This window comes from Saccostrea echinata, unplaced genomic scaffold, assembly GCF_033153115.1.
Source record: "Saccostrea echinata isolate AGI-Se365-2 ecotype Australia unplaced genomic scaffold, CSIRO_AGI_Sech_v1 ptg000054l, whole genome shotgun sequence".
Classification (NCBI taxonomy): Eukaryota; Metazoa; Mollusca; class Bivalvia; order Ostreida; family Ostreidae; genus Saccostrea; species Saccostrea echinata.
Window position 1 is genome coordinate 67876584 of NW_026889803.1, and position 20864 is coordinate 67897447.

Genomic DNA, 20864 nt, shown 5'->3' on the forward strand with positions numbered 1-20864 from the left:
TAAGAATGAAAAAAACGAAGATAACGAACAATGTTCGATTTCAAAATTCTTTTTAAAAATACAAATTTGTGAACAAGGCATGAAACACGAACCACTAGAAACACTAGAAATGGGACCAGGTGCCTAGGAGGAATAAGCATTCCCTGTTGCCTGCTCACATCGGCCTAGAGCTCTCTGTATTAATCACGTAGATAGAGCAATCTGTGGTCAAATTTATTATAAAACAATGGTCTAGCAATTGGTATGAAATATGTCACTCAAAATACGACCCTATGATATTTGCTAACATTTTCATTATAATAAACATCGAAATGCTAACTTTAAACGAGTTAGTTGAAATCCATGTAATATTAACTTATTTGTCAATAGCCTGCCCTGGCTTAAAAATTGATCGTATTGCACATTCTCTTGCGCATCGAATCAGTGGGGAGACATGAACACCATATACTCGTATAGGTGACAGCAGAATATTACTACATAAATAAGGAAAGTTGACGATGGAAAATTTGACGTCATCTCTTTTGTCATACAGTTGTTACTTGGACGTTTTTGTTTATAGTCAGTAAAACTCCAAATAAGAAACAGATGTGACAGACTCTGCTGCGTATTATTTCGAGTTTAGCGAGATAGATGCAGTTCACATAAGAATGAAAGTAATAATTGCTAATTAATAAAATGCAGTTAATAAATCTAAATGTCAAATTGAGGGCCAAAGAGATTTTTTTCCTTGTCATGTTGAAGGTTTTGAATTTTTGGAGGAATATAAGAACATGTCCATTAATAAAAGAGCAGAATTAGTGCCGTTTGGAATTCCAACCTGCTCTCCAAAGACTTCATAGATATTGCCAATGAGAAACTTAAGCGACATTTTAACATCAACCTCAGAGTTCTTGTGTGTAGAATCAGAATAATTTTTAACAAAGTAGATTTTTAGCTGACCTAGAGTAAATTGCCAATTAGAAATAACCTGATACTTGCCTGTTTTAGTTTCATGCAGTTTTTAGTATCAGTTTTATTTATTCTTTAAAGCGAATGGCTCATCAGATTAAAGAATTAGTATACATTCAACAGTGTAGAACATATATAATACCGAAATAATGCATTTAAACATTTATGGATTCAGATATAAATAAAAATAAATCATTGGAAATTAATGCGTATGGCTGTTAACACTAAAATAGATATCTGAAGAAATTTACATTTTGCTTTTTCATAGACATGTTTCTTAATATAAAAAAATTACCCAAATTAGATAACTTTTTAACCTCTAGAGAACATAGTAAATTTGTAAGTTTAAAAACACTTTAACATGATAATATTTCTGCATATAAATATTCTAAAATTTTTATAAAATGGATATTTAAAGATAAATTGACATTCATCATTAAATGAACAAAATGTGCATATACATGTAGTCTTTGAAATCTGACTGCATTGTTAAATATATCAGAATAAATGTATAATTGATTGTCTCACAGTCTTATCTCTGTGTGTTTGTTTTGGTTCAAATATACATTTCCTTTGAGTGAATAATAATTCTCTGGAATATTAATTTAGTGAAATATGACGATAACGAGAAGTAATCGTGCTCAAGATTCCAATTAATCAATAAACAGAGCCAACATGAACCTCTAAAACCGGGGGAGGGGGGGTTCAGGTGTCATGGAGTTGAAGGAGCTAGTGAACATTCACACCCGCCGCGTGCCCCTTCTCATGAAAATGGCTAGTGTTAATTCATGAAACGTCGATATATATGTCGATTATCATTTAAGATGACTGTTTTTTTTTTTTAAATACTGCCTTATGTAAATAAAAGGGCCGTGATTGAATGTTAATTTTTTCCAGTTTGTTGAAGAATAAAATCATTCTGTCTTTCAGGATACTTTCAAACTTCATTTTACTTCGAGATTTTTTTTTATCCTAACACACACACGGACAACTTGAGCAGGACTGGTTAAGGATGGACTCCACAGCTACACGCTTAGATTATTGTCTTATTTACCTGGTATCGATATCACCTGGTGCACCTGTATGACTTGAAGATTAAATGATCTCGACAAATATTGACTTTCTGAATCTGTTCTTTTATTCTTTACAAAGCTGAGTCAGAATTAAATAACAACAAAGCTTCACGGACGTTTTCACATTAATTTTAATTTTCCTGTTTGAAATCCTACAACATAAAAATTAATAAATATTAAAAAATGGCAAAAAATACTTTTATACATTGCCAAACCTAAACAGGTCAAATATACCTGAAAATATCTGTTAAAATCAATTTTCATCTGGATATTTAGAAATAAAATTGGTTATCCATCTTTCCTATAATACCCAATATTTAGTCAAAAACACTAGCCTTTGCACTTTGTCCTAAACTATTTACTTCTACCAAAATAATTCCTTTTAGGCAATAAACTTTTTTTAAATCGTTGAAAGACACTCTTTTCTCCTTCGCCTTTATTTTTTGCCCTTTGTAAAGACAATTCTGTCTCAGTGTTCAGTATGGAGACCGAAACTTGAAAACTATAAGACAATAGAAGAAAGCATCCCTTGTCGATTCATCACACTCAACGTGATCCCTCTGTATTGACCAGGTAAACGGAACAATCCTAGTCAAAATAAGTTTAAAAGCATACAGAGAATTGTGGCCCTGTCAAAAGAAGTGCACATGTGAAAGATAATAAAATGTCTGATCTGATGAAACATGTCAGTCAAAATAGGCTCTAAAGATAGGTGGTACGAATAAATGAAAATAAGTAAGCCATCTTATGTACCTATCCAAAACATATTGTTTACATCTCAAAATACCGTTCTCTGTTTAAAAGATAAAGAAAATATATACTTGTAGAAAAGAATAAATAAAGAGTAGATGTTTAAAAGATACAGAATATCATTGATGGAATAAGCAAGCTTCCGGTACCTCTAGATCAAATCCAAAAGGAGGCAAATCGAGGCTATAGAGGTATCATCAAGGAGAACCAGAATATTTCTAATTTGATAATGAATATACTTTATCTTATTTATGCAAACGTTAATTTTAGACCAAGCCTCCGTCAACAACGTCACTTAGTGACTGTTGATAAGAAATGGTTCCAAAACGCATCTGCAGGCTAACACGAAGGCTGTGTTACGCTGTGTCTATCACCGATTGACAGATCTCAAAGGTTGAACTTCAACTATAAAATGGGGGGGGGGGGGTGTTAATAGTTAATTCAAGGGATTTAAATGGATGAAACAAATATTAATGAAATATCCAGTCGATATATAGTTTAAAAATTGATATAAGTATATTAATGAAAACTAATTTATCAACCAATTACATAACGGTTAATAATTTAGGCAAAATAATCTCAGGCAGTAGAAGATTTTAGTTATTGGCGTTGATAATCTGGACTGTACCTGCAACCTTTCTGTTGATTCATTATTTACCTGATCCTTGTTATCACCTGTTTATACCTGTGGCTGTGTTACCTTTGATAATTACTCAGTTGATCTCTTAGCACGCTGACCCTTCATTAAAGCAAAACAACCAACATGGGACATTTGTATTTCTCTCTGATTTTATTCTTCCTGAATGGGGGTATGTGAATCTAATTTAGTTTCATTGTTAATTGATGGCTTGCTTTTTTAAAATATAAATTACCTTTAGTTGTTAATTTTGTTTAAAATGTTCTGACATGTGACTTTGATATATATCTTGGTAGATAGGAATAGATAGGGTTGAACAGAAGAAAAATCAAGTTTTTCTCCATCATATTAATTTTTCAAAAGTACACACAAAATACGTATAATACATGTACTTTTGAAATTATTTTGAGAAATGGAGACAGGGACAAATAGAAAATATTTGGAATACACATGTATCTGCATTTGTAAAATGGCTTATTAAAATCTATTCCAAAAGTTAAAAAAATCATTTTGATCCAGAAACCTTTTTTTTCCTTCCTTGATTCGTGATAGAAGAGCAAACCTCAAGTATCGTTCTTAACAATGAAAAAACAATGGCTATGTCATTTGCATTTGACTTTTGATCATACACTCAGCAAAACAAAAGGGGCAAAAAAAAATCATTTGTACACTTTCATCAAAGAGGCAAAAAATCATTTGTACACTTTCATCAAAGAGGCAAAAAATCATTTGTACACTTTCATCAGAGGCAAAAAATCATTTGTACAATTTCATCAAAGAGGCAAAAAATCATTCGTACACTTTCATCAAAGAGGCAAAAAATCATTTGTACACTTTCATCACAGAGGCAAAAAAAAAATCATGTGTACACTTTCATCAAAGAGGCAAAAAAGTCATGTGTACACTTTCATCAAACGCTGTACTGATTTTGAGATCACCATTAACGTTTTGGGACATTTATTAAAGGAAGTCAAACTCTTGTCACCTTACTGCATCCTTACATGTTAGTTACACACGGATCAACTTATCATGAGCCTTGAAATATATATTTTGGTATCCAAACAAATCCTTCATCTAGTAAAAGTAATAACCTTTGCCTAACAGTTTGTGTTTGATTCGAGTTTCTGTCTAAATGAAGCCAAAATACTTGTATTTTGTAATGAACAGTTTTGATCAGAAAATTACTGAAATAGGTACCTTATGAAAATTGATTTAATATTTCATGAATATGTTCTAGATACTGGACATGGACAGGGGAGATAACTGGGAAATGGGTGTCTATAGCAAATATGAGGTTATAAGGTCAAGGAAATGTCCCCAGAATTCACGTATTCTTATCGCTTGGCAGCCTTTTTGTATACTATAAGCTTCGAAAATCATCTGGCTGGGTGACTTAATAGTAAGACATAATATAGTACTAATTATACGGTAACTTGACTATTTTTGAAGCATCTAATGATTATGACCTTGACCTTTTGACGTCATGTATTACTGGTAATATTTTCCTTCTGATAATTCCCAAAGAGTTGCAAAGTGTTTAAAACGTATATGGTAAGTTATAACAGGTAATTATATTCTCTTTAGTGATCAAAATTCCCCACAAGAGGCATAGATCCATGTCATTTGTTACAACTTCTTAAATAAAAAGTCCCTGCTATGTCTTATTTTTTTGACATTTTTGGCATAAACCACATACGATTAAAACTATCGCATTAGAAGCAACTAACGACAATATTAAGGATAGAAATGGGTAACATGTACGTCTTTTCTTTGTTTTAGCTTTTGGTATGGACACTGCAGACTGTCCACATCATTTAAGTAAAAGCGACCTCTATGTGTTTGGAGAATACTGTTTAAAGGTATATTATGGTGACTTCGACTGGGAAACTGCCAGAAAGCTGTGTCTCAATGAAGGGGGTGATCTAGTACAACCAAGAACTGCCGGTATGCAAGAATACATAAGGATCAACTTACTGCCTCAGAAACAGCGATCGGAGGAAGACGGATTTTGGATCGGAGCAACAGATTTAAATTCAGAATCCCATTGGAGATGGGTATCAGGTAACCCCCCCCCCCAAAAAAAAAGTTTGTTTTATTATCAATCTCTTGGTAGTACTGATAAATCAGATTATTAATTCTCTTTAGGTGACCCTCGAATGCCGTACAGCAATTGGGAGCCGGGTCAAGGACCGTCTCAGTCGGGGTTTCTGTTTGCCGCCGGAGATTTGGAGGATTGTGCATTGATGAAAATCCAGGACGGATTCCGTTGGCATGACTACCCATGTTCTAATTTCTTTTATCATTACTCATTTATATGCCAACACAGTAAGTAAACTTGATTTTTATGGTTTATTTTTCCATGATTGAATATAATCTTTATGTCTACATTTTTCTAAAATCCATATCGATAATATGTATGGTTTGATTTATTTCATCGAAGAAAAAATTCCACGCTCAACACAGAAGGTACATTCTAATCACACTCATCCAAAGACTTCTAAATATGTTCCGCCTACTACAACGAAGTACGTTCCACCTACCACAACAAAATACGTTCCTCCCACAACGACGAAATACATTCCTCCAACCACGACGAAATACGTTCCTCCTACAACGACGAAATACATTCCTCCCACTACAACTAAATACGTTCCACCTACCACAACGAAATATGTTCCTCCCACCACGACGAAATACGTTCCTCCCACCACAACGAAATACGTTCCTCCAACCACGACGAAATACCTTCCACCAACAACAACAAAATTTGAGCCAGAAACCTTTACGACGACAAGGTTTGTTCCTTGGACCGAGAAGACGACAATGTTTAGTGAGAAGACAAGGTCATCGACAGCTCAGATGATGTCAGACACTCATTCCCCATCTACAACAGTGAACACGAATGCCCCTCTCCCCGCCACTACACCGGAACTGCCTTCAAAGGCGCCCTCTGTCCCTAGTGGTGCTGGCGGTGATCCTTTCAGCGGCGGATTTGCATCTAGTGAGTTGATGTACAAAGAAATAGATTTTAAACTTATCAGATTTTCAATATTGACTAAATGACAGAGATGCATGTTGTTTATCTATAATTGGCTGGAAACGCTTATTTTGTTCTTTGATGGAGTTTCAAAGCTCTTGCATATCATATGTCTATAGCATAAAAAGACACAACTTTTGAGTCCTCAGTTTCTGCTAGAACTAGTATTTAACAATACAATAACGTGGAAATAAATTTATTTTGTATTTTAGCCAGAAAACCACCTCCTTCTACCACTGAGGAGAAAGCAGGAGTACTCATCATTGGATAAGATTTAGTGTTATGTGAAAGAATCCGGAAAAAATACCTCAAATATCTAGTTCCTTGTTCACTTTAATAAATCATAATTGATATCAGGATTTGTTTAAAGAACTTGTACTACTTCTTTTACTGAGGAAAAAAACAGTACTGATAATTGGATAAGATCTACTGTTGCTTTGATGTAAAAGGTGAAGAAAACGAGCAATTATCAATCTCAAAAATACACTAGACAAAACGAATCGTGAACAGAACAAAGGCACAGACCCCTGGAAAGACCAGAGGTGGGATCAGGTGCCTAGGAAGCATCCCCTGTCACAGGGTTAGGGTTTGTCGACCAGTCATACCCGCCATGAGCCCTGTATTTTGATAAGGTAGACGGAGAACTCCGTAGTCAAATTTAGTATAAAAGGAAAGGCCTATCATGTCAAACAAAATACAACCCAACAATAGGTTGTATAAAAGGAATGGCCTAACATGTCAAACATAATACAACCCAACAATAGGTTGTACACAAATAAGGTCATTTTATTGACCGTAGAATTTGCAAAAAGCTGACTTTAAACGGGGTTGTTGAATTCCTTGTAATATCAACGTATTTGTCAGTAGCTTGCCTCGTTTAAAATTTGATTGTACTCAGAGCAGAGTTTGCGTATCGAATCAGTTGGGAGACATAAACACCGTATGATAGATTATTCGATCAATATGTACTGGTTCTAGCTAACAAAGCAGGTAACAACATTGTCTTTGTTTGTTGGTCTCATTAATATTAATTGTATTTTAGAGGAGCTTGGATCAAATTCCGCAAGTGGTAATCCAACTTATAGTTCCCATTCTAAGGAGGAAATTTTTTGAAATCATGTGTCAGTTTTTAATATTTTAAATATTCCTAACAATCAAATTGAATTTGAATTACATATCTAAACTGGACTTTAAAACTACATAAAAATCCTTACAAACAAAGATACATATCGGGTTCCAGTAAATGTTCTACCAAGCCTCTTTCTTTACTCCTCACTAAGATATTAACAGTAGTGAAGGAGAAACTTCAGGAGTACTCAACAACAATTTATTCGAGAAGTGGTGTTAATCAAATGTAGATACTTAAAAACTCAAAGAAACTTTTAGAAAATCTGATATAAAGTTTGCCAAAATCAATAACATCAAAATGTACGACTTTTCAACACTTTAAACAACTATTCCCCACGAGAAATTAAAGCCCAAGATTTTTGACATCATTAATAGCTGCTTTTTCAATAAAATTGGAACTCGTACATTTACTTATCATGTCATCGGTCTTTTGCAAAATTATTTTGATCAGGCCATCATTAAAAATATCGTTGTTTCCCCTAACCCGACCCTAAAATTTCAAGTTGAGTAGGTAGGTAGGTAAATTATTTTTTTTTCTGACAGCAGTTTTGAAAATACATTCTGAAAATTGAATAATATCTCTATAAAATTAATAAGAAAGAATAAAAGAAACCGATTTTTAAACCGAATATCATACAAATGAAATTTAAAAGCAACATGTATGGTTAATTATTTCACAAATACTATTCATTTGAACTTGTGAAATATCTCAGGCCAGCGTAAATTTATTGAAATTGAGTTTTTACAAAAAGACAAGATTCGCAAATACTCAACCATCGGCCATCCGAGTATATTTTTTTCAAACCTACTATCATCTTCGAGTGCTTACACAAAAAAAAATGTCAAGGGCCTTGCGTGGCGAAGTAATTCTAGTGTTTCGTTTTGAAGTAACGACGTAATTCAGGAGCTTATTCTAAGTCACAGGTCCCGACGTGGGGCGTGGAAACTATAGTCAGTCAAATGAGACCGTAAAAAAGCGTAGGGCCATGCAGTGTCACAGTATACATGTAGATGTTGACACAATAAAGATCCCTTATTGATGCTTTATGATCAATGGCCATAAGTGCCGAGAAAAAGTCTAAATTAGGAGCCCTCCACCAGGCAGGTGTTCAAATGTTGTCGACCCAGCAATTTTTAAAGGTATTTTAAAGCAAAGAAACAACCTATTTTCAAGGGCCCAACTAAAGAAAAGAAAAATACACTGGACGTCTCAGAAAACCGTACCATAAGCCAACTTTAAAGATTTCAACACTATTTGAAAAGAGAGTACCTGTATAAACAATATTTCATTCAACCAAACCACATCTAAAATGATTAAAGTTTCATATATCCAATGTTATAGTCACGAAGTTTACCCCATAAATAAAAGGAATGAAGAAACGACATCCGAATTATATTCATCAAGATGAAATAATTATACAAAGATATATTTACAAATCATATGGTCCTATATAGTAAAAATAGAACCATACATGAAGTGTTTTTTAGATCTAAACGAATGAAATGGAGTGAAATTATTGATATGCATACACAAATTGGGCACCTCTTCTGCTCAAGGGGCAGGCTTTGTCATACTTACTACGCAAGTTAATTTTAGAAGACACATTTGTAAATACCATCTTAACACTCCTTAGTCATGGTATATTTAATTCACGAAATGTTTCAAGAGTGTAGGATTCTAATAAATTAAAAATGCGTATTAAGATTGATACATCGCCGTTGTTTTATAACACTAAATAACCCTCTGTGGCCAAATGTTGTGGGCGCCAAATGAGAGTAAAACAAAAGCCGCCGTTCTGATAAAAAACGAATTTTGATGAAATTGTGTTTTATAATGTTGATAAACAATAAAAATAAATATTTGAATAATCTTATAAAAAAAACTTTTCAGTCGGCACGATTTAAGTGGGTCGGTCGCGTTAGGGGAAACAAACCTATTTTTTATTTTGGCCTCAATATGTACATTCCTATTGTACACCAAGTACTCAGAAGTAGTAGAAGAAATATGGAGATAACGAACAGTGCTCATAAGTCTATTTAAACAATACAAATCAGGAGCAGAGCAAACACGGACCTCTAAAACATCAGAGGTGGGATCAGGTGCCATGGAGCATCCCCTGCCCACCGGTCACACCCGTCGTGTGCTCCTTGTCATGATTGGGGAAAAACGGAAAATCCGCAGACAATTCAGATTGTAAATAATGGTCTAACAATTGGTATTAAAAACATTAGTCAACATTTGACTTAATGATAGATCGTATTTGCTGACAAGGTCATTTTATCGACCATAAAACTTCCGAAATGATGACTTTAAACGAGACTGTTGATATTCTTGTTTCATCAACGTGTTTGTCAATAGCTTGCCTCGTTTTAGAAATTGTTCATACCAAGAGCATGGTCTTTGAGAGAGACATAAACCCCTTATGCGGGTGATAAGGGCACATTGCTACATGAGTAAGGGAAGTTGACAATTGAAAAGTTGAAGTCGTCATGTTTATCATAAAGCTTTGTTGTTAGGTAACCATTAACGTCTTTTTCTAGTAAAATATCCAAATATGAAACCGATATTAAAAAGATGCTTGACTTTCTTATTGACAAGATCTATGTAGATTTTGGAAATCGTCTTCCAACAATCTCGGAATTCTCATGGGTACCAACTGTGTCCCGTTATTAGCAAACCTATTTGTATTAATGTGGAGCAGAAGACCTATTTTTGTATTAATGTGAAGAAGAATTTTTTCAGAAACTTCTACATATAAAGAGTAGGTCTCTTGCTGTGGCCCTAAATTCGACAGTTACGTATATCGAGGACGTTTAAGCAATTAACGATATTCATTTTCATTCCTACGTTGATTCAATATATATCCCTTTGAACTCGAAATAAAAGACACCAAAGAGTTTGACACATCTGCTGTTTCATATTTGGATATTTTGCTAGAAAAAGACAAAAATGTCAACATCACAGCCTAACTTTATTATAAAAGTGATGACTTCAACTTTTTTATTATTAACTTCCCTTATTTAAGTAGCAGTTTACCATTTTAATCCTGTATATAACCGTATATCCTGTATATATAGAGTTAATGTTTCCCACTTGATTCAATATGCAAGAGCATGCTCTATACGTACGAACAATTTCAAAACGAGGCAAGCTATTGACAAATAATTTGATGATACAAGGATATCACCAGTCCTGTTTAAAGACAGCATTTGGCAAATTCTATAGCCGATACAATGACCTTGTTAACAAATACAATATATCGTTAAGTCGAATGTTGACTAACTTTTTCATAGTACATGTAATTGTTAGGCCAGTTTTTTTCACACTGAAGTGCCTACGAATTATTTCGATTACCAGATTATGACAAGGAGCACATGGTGGATGTGACCGGTCGACAGCGGATGTTTTCTCCTATATGGAACCTGATCTCACCTCTGATGTTTTTAGAGGACCGTGTTTGCTCTGCTTCCAATCTGTATTGTTCCAATGAGCTTTGGAGCCTGAATACTGTTTGTTATCGTCATATTTCATTGAATAATTCGCTAATTACGTTTTATCAAATAATAAAACGATTGTTTGTAGTCAGTTTCATTAAAATTTCCCATGATTAAGGAGCAGATGTCAGACAGATGGCAGGTGTGAACGGTCGACAAGGAATGCTTACTCCTCTGTGGCATCTAATCCCATCTCCGATGTTTTAAATGGTCCGTCTTTGCTCTGCTCTCATTTTTTTTTGTTCTGATGGACTTTTGAGCTTGTTTACTTTTCGTCATCTTCATATTTCATTCAGGAGATATTAGAATATAATAAATATGGGAAGTTGACGGTAGAAAAGCTGAAGTCATCCCGTTTGCCATAAAGTTTAGATATTATTTTTCACCATATTCGTTTATATAGTCAGTAAAACATCCAAATATGAAACAGGCAGACTCAGTAGTGTCTTTTATTTTGAGTTCCCTTGGATATAGCGAATTGACATATGAATGAAAGTAAATATTGTTGATAGATAAAACATCGTCGATATTTTGAAGGCCACAGCAGAAGTTTTCTTCTCGTGTAGAATTTTTTTTTTAATAAATTCTGCCTTCATAGGAATATAAAACAGGTCGGCAAATAAAGGAGCACAATTAGATTGCTGGAGGACTCAGTCTCCAAAGACTACATAAATGTTGTCAATGAGGAACTCAGCATCCTTTTTATATCAACTTCAAAGTACAATGTACTTGTATGTAGAATCAGATTGATTTTAGCAAAGTAATTTTGTAGACGAATAGTCACAAGATATGAAAATTTACGAGCTCCATTTTTATTGATGAAAAAGTTATCTATGATATCAAAATGCCTGCTCTTTAGACTTTAATTTATCGTAAATGGCTGTATAAAGAGTAGAAAAATCACAGATTTTGATGCTGCATATGGTGTTTCATTTACCAGCTTATCCGATACTCAAGAGCATGCTCCGAGTATACGACCAATTTTTAAACTGGCGCAGGCTACTGACAGTAGTACTGTTAGAGATTTCAACAACCTCGTTTCAAGTTAGCATTTCGTAAATTCTATGGGCGTTATAATGACCTCGTTAGCAAACATAACCTATCATTGGGTCATAGTTTGGCTGATCTGTTTCATACCAATTGTTAAGTCCTTGTTTTATACTGATTTTGACTACGGAACGTTCTGTCTACCTCATCAATATATGGGGCTCAATGCGGGTGTGACCGGTCAACAAGGAATGCTTACTCCTCCTAGGCACCTGATCCAACCATGGAAGGGGTCTGTTTTATGTCCTCGTCAAATATTTGTATTTTTGTGGAATTTTTTTTTTATATCAGTCACTATTTGTTATTTTTTCAGTTTTCATTCCGTTTATTTTCCAGTGAATTTAATGTCAACTTCAGTGGCTGAACTACTTTTTATGGTAGGCATCAATATGATGTTCGTGAGTATTTTAAGTCAGTACATAAATAATAGTAGAATGACATTATTATGAATTAACACTCTCCTAAAAGAATGATTATGCTCTTTTCATGATTTGAATCCAGCTTCTATAAAAAATTTTCTCCCTGTCTCAATTAAACGAGATATTTTAATTAAGTGTTCTTATTTTTTAAAAAATACACAGTATCACACACAAGTGTGCGATTCCTTTTTTTTTTTTTGGCTTTTGTTTTGTTTGTTTGTTTGTTTTTGTTTGTTTGTTGTTTTTTTTTTTGTTTGTTTGTTTTTTTTTTTTGTTTTTTTTTTTTTTTTGTTTTTTGTTGTTTTTTTTTTAGATGCATTTCTTGATGAACAAACTTATTTATATAGTCATAATTTAATAGTACATATGAAAGTAATGTTCGAATATAGGAGTTTCATGATCTTTTAGTAACCAATTCGAAAATTAAAATGAATGAAAGATATATGCACAATGATTAAGCAATAAACGTCCTAGGCTTTTTTATTGAGATGCCTTCAAAACTTTACTTTGAGTAAAAAAAGATGAATTTCTATTGATTATACTCAAACTATGGAACTTTCATTTACTGCAATGGACAACAAGGTACTCTTTTAAAACATCAAATTTTTCAAATCCTTCGTTTAAGGGACACTTTTCTTTCGATGAAGGCGTAGTTCGAATGCTATTCCTTTGAGTTAAGGATCTACAGATAAGTCTTTGGTTCCTTTGTAATGCTTTCATACCAACATGTACAATCAAAAGATAGCAGAAAACGAGTGCAATATTTCAGTGGGAATGACTTTGACTGATAAACAATGAACTCTATTTCGTAATACTAAGATACTATTAAGTACTGGTACATAGTCCTTCCTGTTGGACATGGATCAATATTGCGGCTTCTTCTTCATCTTACTGATCCAGCTCGGTAAGTAGACTTCTTCAAAATTAAATTGAAAGACTACCAGTAGATCGATTTCGAGAATAACATCTTGTATTTTCATCTTTAAGATTTCTTTAAACAGATCATCAAACAATTAAAAACAAGGCACCCAGCCTCTATAATTACATGCGCAATATTCCTGAAAATCAGAACTTATACATTTTTTTGGATTTCAAACAGAAATAAGGTTTTCTCAGCCCTATATGTGTTCAGTGATAACATTGGCTGGTTATAGTACTAACTTCCGGGAGTAAGTGTTCATGAATACTAGTGTGAATGATGCAAAGATTGATTGTTTGATTGTATGTTGTTTTACGTCCCATTTGAGAATTTCACTCATATAGAGACGTCACCATATACCGGTGAAGGGCTCCAAATTTAGACCTTTACTCGGCACTCAAGGCCATTGCGCAGTGAGGGTTCTTTATCGTGCCAACCCCCACTGTGACACGGGGGCCTTGGTTTTTAAGGTCTCATCCGAAGGACTTTCACTTCAAAGTGCCGAGCGCTTGGCGAAGGAACAGTTGCTACCATTTTTTTAACGATTTAGGTCATTCGCGGCCATGATTCGAACACACAACCTTCCGATCACGGAGAGAGCATGTTTCAATGAAGTCTTGCCATTCATTTTTTCCGATAATGGTAGATTATTGTCTTCAATCTGACATTCCTTTTTTCGGGCTCTATTAATGACATTCAGCAAAGATCCTACATTAGGGTAGAGAAATGTGTCGATCATGTCTTTCGAACAAACAGTAGAAAGAGACCATATGTCAAATGATTAATAATTAATACTTTTCTTGAAGTTCATAGTTTCCCCGTTGACAACTGTCCGCCACATCTGAGTAAAAGCGACCTGTACATATACAGGGATATCTGTCTGAAGGTGCATTATGGGAACTACGATTGGGATGACGCAAGACACAAGTGTCGTCAAGAGGGCGGAGACTTAGTTCAGATTCGGGACTCTGGGATGCAGCATTTTCTCCAAAGCGTTCTGTCACATCAAAGGTCAGAGGAAGACGGGTTCTGGATTGGGGCGACCGACAGGGACTCGGAATCACATTGGAAGTGGGTATCAGGTGAGTTTTACGTGTTCTTGGATGCAATAAGGATAATGCCATAATAATGTAGCTAACTACTTCATATGATACATGATTGTGTAATACCATGATTCGGAGTCTCAAAATGGGTGCATATGTATAAGAGGTTTTTTACAGTGAGAAAATTATCTTATATTACAAGAGCATACTCTACCTACCAACAATTTCTAAAACAAGGCAAATATTAGCCAAAATATCATTAAATAAGAAGGGCATTGTATGATCACCCGGCGCAGGCGCCGTTTAGTTTCATGACGTCCGACAACGTCATATTTCTCAATGTCCGCTCCTTCTGCCTCAATACACTTTTCTTGATGAGATTCTCTGAAGTAAAGACCGAAACCCGTCTTGTTTATATGACTTTACAATGTCATGAACACCTGATTTCAATGCATTAATATTGTGAATATTAAATCTATATATAGGAAAAGATCCTCGCTTGATTTTGCCAGCATAATTTTCTTGTCGGAGTTCAATGCCAACCAATGATCAACGTCACTTTTCGACGTGACTGACTTTGGACACTCTGACTACAAATCGACATTAACCGTTGTCTCTTTTCTTGCTGAATCTGTTCTGGTATTTAAAAACAAGTACTCTGGATGGAGTTTATTTCTCTGTATCCTGTTCAAACATTTTCTAAGTCAAAAACAGGTTTTCCAGGGCCTGAAACTTTATAGAATGTTGTAAAATGATACCCTACCCCGTTTCTGCGCCATTTTAACCCCCTTATTGTTTGGACATTCAATCTAAAATTTACGACAAAATTTCGTAGAATATACAGAATGAGGTAAAAATTGCAACTTTTATGGAAAAATTGTGTCATATCACATGAGTGAATTAATATGATTTTCGGATGACAAATGCTCATATTAGAAGAGTTTTTCTCAGTTACTCAAGGTAGAAAATACATCATGTTTGAGGTTGCGCCGCCTGGGCATACCATTACTTACAAAAACATTTACAATTCATTAAAAAATAAAACTTATGACTGATAGTTTATTTCACATGTAGAAAAGATGATGCTTATTAAATGTTTAAAAATTCATTGATGTACACATAGCGGTTTTAATTTTTATGTCGCTTGTCCACGAACTTTTTGATAACCCCTCGTAAGTTGATGAAACAAGAATATCAACAGTCTCGTTTAAAGTCAACATTTTGCAAATTCCATGGTCGATACAATGACCTTTTCAGCAAATACAATCTATCATTAAGTCGAATGTTGACTGAGGTTTTTCATACAAATTGTTAAGCCATTATTTTCACACTGAATTGTATACGGATTTTTCCGTTTGTCCGATCATGACAAGGAGCACACGGCGGGTGTAGCCGGTCGAAAAGGGATGCTTACTCCTCCGTGGCACCTGATCCCACCTCTTGTGCTTTTAGAGGTCCGGGTTTGCTCTGCTCCAAATCTGTATTGTTTCAATGGACTTTTGATCTTGATAACTGTGCGTCATCTTTATATTTCATGTATAATTTCTCGGTGTAAGACTTGAAATTGAGTTGAACTAACTAGTAAGATGTAAGTATAGTTTAAGAATTATAGGAACAAAATTTGACAGGTGATTCTAGGATGAGTTACAGTAATTGGGAGCACGGACAAGGCCCATCTCAAAGTGGATTTTTCCTTGCTAGTGGATCGCTTGAAGACTGTGCTCTTATGAGAGTAGACAGTGGGTTTAGATGGCATGATTATGATTGTAGCAGTATATTCTACCATTATTCCTTCATCTGTCAATACGGTAAGAATACTATGTACAGGGATATTTTCGCCCCGTGTTATTTTCGCCCGTTTACATTTGTAAAATATTTTGTCCCGTTTTAAATTTGTTAAGCAACGAGGGCAAAAGGAGCAAAAGGGAGGCCGAAAATTATCCAGTATACAGTAGTTAAACAGGTTTTTTTTCTTTTAGGGAAAAAAGTAATTAATTTTTCAACTGAAATTTTCTTTTTCTTTGCAACTGAACATGCTTTTTCAACAAAGATAAATGTATTCTTCTAAATACAATGACACCTCGTTGATCCGGACACCTCCGTCCCAAATGAAATCGTCCAGATATAAGTGAATCACTTCACAAAAAGATCTCAAAGCATATACATAAGCACATACTAGAAACAATTGTGAAGACAAAAAAAATAATAATACTTTGGTTTAGTTATTTTTTTTTTTTAGTTTTGAAAAAAGTAATTAAAAAAGAAAAAAGATATTAAAATGTAATTTACACGATAAAAAATCGATAGGCATTTTTATGCTTAGACCTCCTTTTTTAATACAAGAAATTTACTACTCGCCTTCTCATTGCGTGTGACTGCATAGGCTGGCCGAATTCTGCTACTGTTTTATTTCACCATATTTTGTAATTATTAAAGCTTATATGATATAATAGAACTGTTCAGCATCATCATTGAAGTATTCAAAAATTCATCTAGGACTGCTAGTAACTGAACTCTTCAAACTGTCTCAAACACGTGTAATCAGTGCAAATATTGTAAACATTCAACGTAAACATGCACGTGTTATCTTCATGATTATCTTTTTTCCCTTCAAATTCCCTTAAGTTTTTAAATGAAAATTATACTCACATCCCAGGCCAAATACATCATACCACATCGGGAAATCATCATATTAATACCGATAGAACAACAAGTAAACCACCAGGACCTTCAACAGTGTTCATACATCATCCTCATCCCGATACCACGTCCTTCAAACCCGACACCACAATATATACAATTCCACCGCAGACTGATGCTCCCATAGACACAAGTCCACCTACAACAAACGCCCCAGTACCCACAACTCCCCCCGAAACGGACGCCCCTATTCCTTCCACATACATAGTGACGCAAGCCCCGTTTCCTACTACCATGTCCCCAGAGACGAAGACCTCGCCTCTACCCGTTACAACACCGACGCCACCTAGTGAGTAGAATTGTTCTATTATTATGATTTCTCGGACTGCCTCACATCCTGTTTTAATGTACGACTTAATGCTTCTGCTTCATATGGTCACCTCTTAATGAATATGTTTATCAACTTTTTCTTCCGAACTAGAGTTGTCTTTACAAGGAATTTCGTCACTTTTCCCGCAAACTTTTGAATAAAATGTATTTCTACTTTTTAGCAACAACTACCGCAGCGGAAGCAGGAGTGGTTATCATTGGCTGATCATCGACTGAGGTGTTCGAAAAGATTTATATAGAGAGATGTTGTTTACTTTATGATCATTTAAAATAAATTCATCATTCTCGTTTTAGGAACATAACAAACTTCACATTGCTTGATGCAATGGACTGTATTGAGGTTTTTTGAATAAGAAAAGGATATAAAACATCATATAACTTTTCCCCCTGGAATGATACATACACTGTACCTTCTTCATTTAAATTAATTTCCTAGCTTGTACAAAAGTGTTTCTAGATAATTAAGGATAAAGAAGATGGGTGAACAATGCGTGCAGAATGTCTATAGCTTCAGATATTAATAAAATCATATTCAATTTGTGAATTAAGTATTTAAAATAAAGTTCTCATTATTGAAATTTATGAAATTATGATTAACAAAACTTTTCTGAGAAAAAAGATCTCGGAAAAAATTATTCGAACCCCTATCAATAAAAATCCGGAGTATCATATTGTTTCGAGACTAACACGCTAACCACTACGCCACGCAGCTCCCAGGCGCGTAGCCAGAATTGAAATGATGTGTACGCAGAGAACGGCAGGGGCTTGGGTGGGGGGGGTCTTGAGCCTCCTCCCCTCCCCCCCCACCCCCCCACCCCCCCACCCCCAGTGTGTAAGGGCTCTGGTCTGGTACGATATATAGTTTTTGCCAGCCAGGAAAAAATTACAACTTTAAAAATTTTGACAAGCAAGGACGAAAAAGGAAGATTGTCAAAATTCGAAGTCCTATTTCTTGTGTGTGTGTGTGTTTGTTGAAGGGGGGGGGGGTGTCCAACTTTCACAAACCAAATTTTTATTAATACATTACCAAATTACCATGATTCAACACTGGTACAACAAACAGTGGGGGTCCACCCTTTCAATATACATTTTCAATAGTAAAAGGTTAGGTTTTGGGAATAAGTTGGGGGGGGGGGGGGGGCTCCCCTGATACTACGTGCCTTCTGGTGAGGGCCCAGAAGCTCCGGAGTTTTACCAAATGTTTCATTCATTTTTTTGAAATATAAAAATTATGCCATTTAGTTTTTGTTTAGGAAATAAAAGACATAGTAATATTTATTGTTTAAACGAAAATTAATATTCCATGAAAACTTATTGTACATATAATTGAGGCTAAAAATTTAACCGATATATTAATTTGTATCATATAATCTTTCTTAACGTTTAAAAACACGTATACAAAATTTTAATTATGAACCAAAAAAAATATCGTATTGTAAATCATACTAGTAGATCATAGCATTCTACGATGTGGCTGAAATTTAATTTTTTAAAGATCTTTTAAAAAAAATATCAATGTATGATAGAACAATGACAAAATAATGAATGATTTATTTGGATTTGCAGTTATTAAATAAAAGATTTCAAATTTTATCATACAGCCATGATAATTTAAAATTTAAATCGACACAGTATGGCACAGAATAATTTGAAACACGAATATTTGTTGGATGGTACTGAGATTTTTTTCTCCAAATAATTCTTATTTTCTTTCCTTTTTTTTTTCTTTTTTCTGAAAATGATGTGTACGCACTTGCGTATTTGCGTATAGGCAGCTACGCGCCTGGCTCCTGACGAATAGTGGCATTTAAATCATATTTGTGATATGACCCTTGACTTAATAGACTTCAAGTATTTCTCGGAAAGATGCTAATGTTTTTGTAAACCAAGAAATGTATATTTTTATGCAAACTTTTAGGATCAACTTTCAAAAAAAATGGAGCGAAGACCCACTCATATCGAAAAATTTTGTTAAAGTGTGAGAAAATGATCCTTTTTGTCCTCTTTAGTGTGTGTATGCTATTTCGTAGGCAAATAATTTCAGTCTTTGTGAGATTTTTGTAAATTGTAGAGATTTAGCATAAAATATACTTTAATGTTAGATGAAATATCAAAGAAAATTTTTATATAATTGAGATTTTATTTTTTTACTTCATGTTTGTCGCACTATAGGCACTTCGCCCGCCTTGTTCACCCATCTTTTTTGCACAGTACATCAACTACTTCTGAATTTTTCTCCCTGTCAGAGAGTAAACATTCAGGATTAATTATGGAAACAATGTCGACCAAAACAATCATTAAAAACCTTGATTTTGATTATTTTTATTGATATGCTAAAATATATATGTTGCAAGTATTCCTCCTATGTACATATACAGTAGAACAAGCTTATAGCGGAGTGCCGGGGAAGAACAACTTTTATTTGATAAAAGCACAATGTGCCTACTACTTTAAATTATAAAGTTTATAATACATTTCAACTCTATGGGGTCACTGAAAGCATGAACTCATTATAACCTTATTCGGTATATCCGTGTTTTACTGTATTCTAAAAAAAACTCAACCTATCAACTAATACAGGTATCCTGAGCAGGTGAAAAAAACACATAGCCACCATAAGGAAATTAATTAAGGTTCCAAAATATGCAGCTGTAGTTCCTCGGAGTAACTGTCAACATTTTACTTGATATAATCAGTATTCTATTATCGATGATACATTTGTACATACTTCCAGAGAGGACCCCCCGTCCCCCATGCCTTCGATACGTCTCATTTTACGTTCAAAGCTTCCAATTTTTATTCATTATTTATTCTACACAAATATCGATATGCCCTACACACGTGTACACCCCCCCCCCCCCCCAGAAATTATTGTTTCTGGTGCAGTGTCTCTGTACATTAATATACTTCTGTGTGGAAGAGTAAACCTGTGTCATGTTGATTAAGCGTGACTGCCACGCGGTAAATTTAAAATTTACAACATGAAACAGAGAGTCTGATAGCGGAGGGGTTTCCTGTCCCCAAGTATCTAGCTGTGATGTAAGTAAGATACACGCATTCATTTTAAATAAATTTAGCTATCAATAATAATATTAGCAGCATTCTAGCTCAATGCAATTGTTTAAGTTAACCTTTTTAATGAACCTTAACGCAATCTCGTTATTATCATCTTCTCTACCAAAATAACTCTTTTAAGTGCAAATCAAAATCTAGTTCTAAATTCATGTATATACCGCACTTTTTAAAGAAAGTTCAGATATATTCTTGTTCACACCGTCTACTTCCTCAAACCCCGGCGCCTCTTTCATAAAATACGCAGTAGTCCATTCTTTTGGGAT

The 20864-nt window shown here is 34.5% G+C and overlaps 1 protein-coding gene across 1 annotated transcript; it reads left to right on the plus strand.

Annotated features, from left to right (window-relative positions):
* Positions 1–3499: 3499 nt before the first annotated feature.
* On the plus strand, positions 3500–17769 carry LOC133205127 (macrophage mannose receptor 1-like). The gene is made up of 10 exons (XM_061340868.1): positions 3500–3580; positions 5188–5469; positions 5554–5733; positions 5849–5884; positions 6038–6409; positions 14260–14535; positions 16125–16317; positions 16933–17000; positions 17153–17485; positions 17688–17769. Exons 1-10 carry the CDS (start codon positions 3535–3537, stop codon positions 17729–17731), a joined length of 1830 nt encoding a protein of 609 aa, XP_061196852.1. The 5' UTR covers positions 3500–3534; the 3' UTR covers positions 17732–17769.
* The last annotated feature ends 3095 nt before the right edge of the window (positions 17770–20864 follow it).

Excerpts from the sequence above, each read along its gene's own strand:
- LOC133205127 (XM_061340868.1), top strand. The coding sequence starts at position 3,535 with ATGGGACATTTGTATTTCTCTCTGATTTTATTCTTCCTGAATGGGG. Across the intron at positions 16,318-16,932 it reads CAATACGGTAAGAATACTAT|CTTATATGATATAATAGAAC; the intron begins GTACAGGGATAT and ends TAATTATTAAAG. Across the intron at positions 17,001-17,152 it reads AAATTCATCTAGGACTGCTA|GCCAAATACATCATACCACA; the intron begins GTAACTGAACTC and ends CTCACATCCCAG.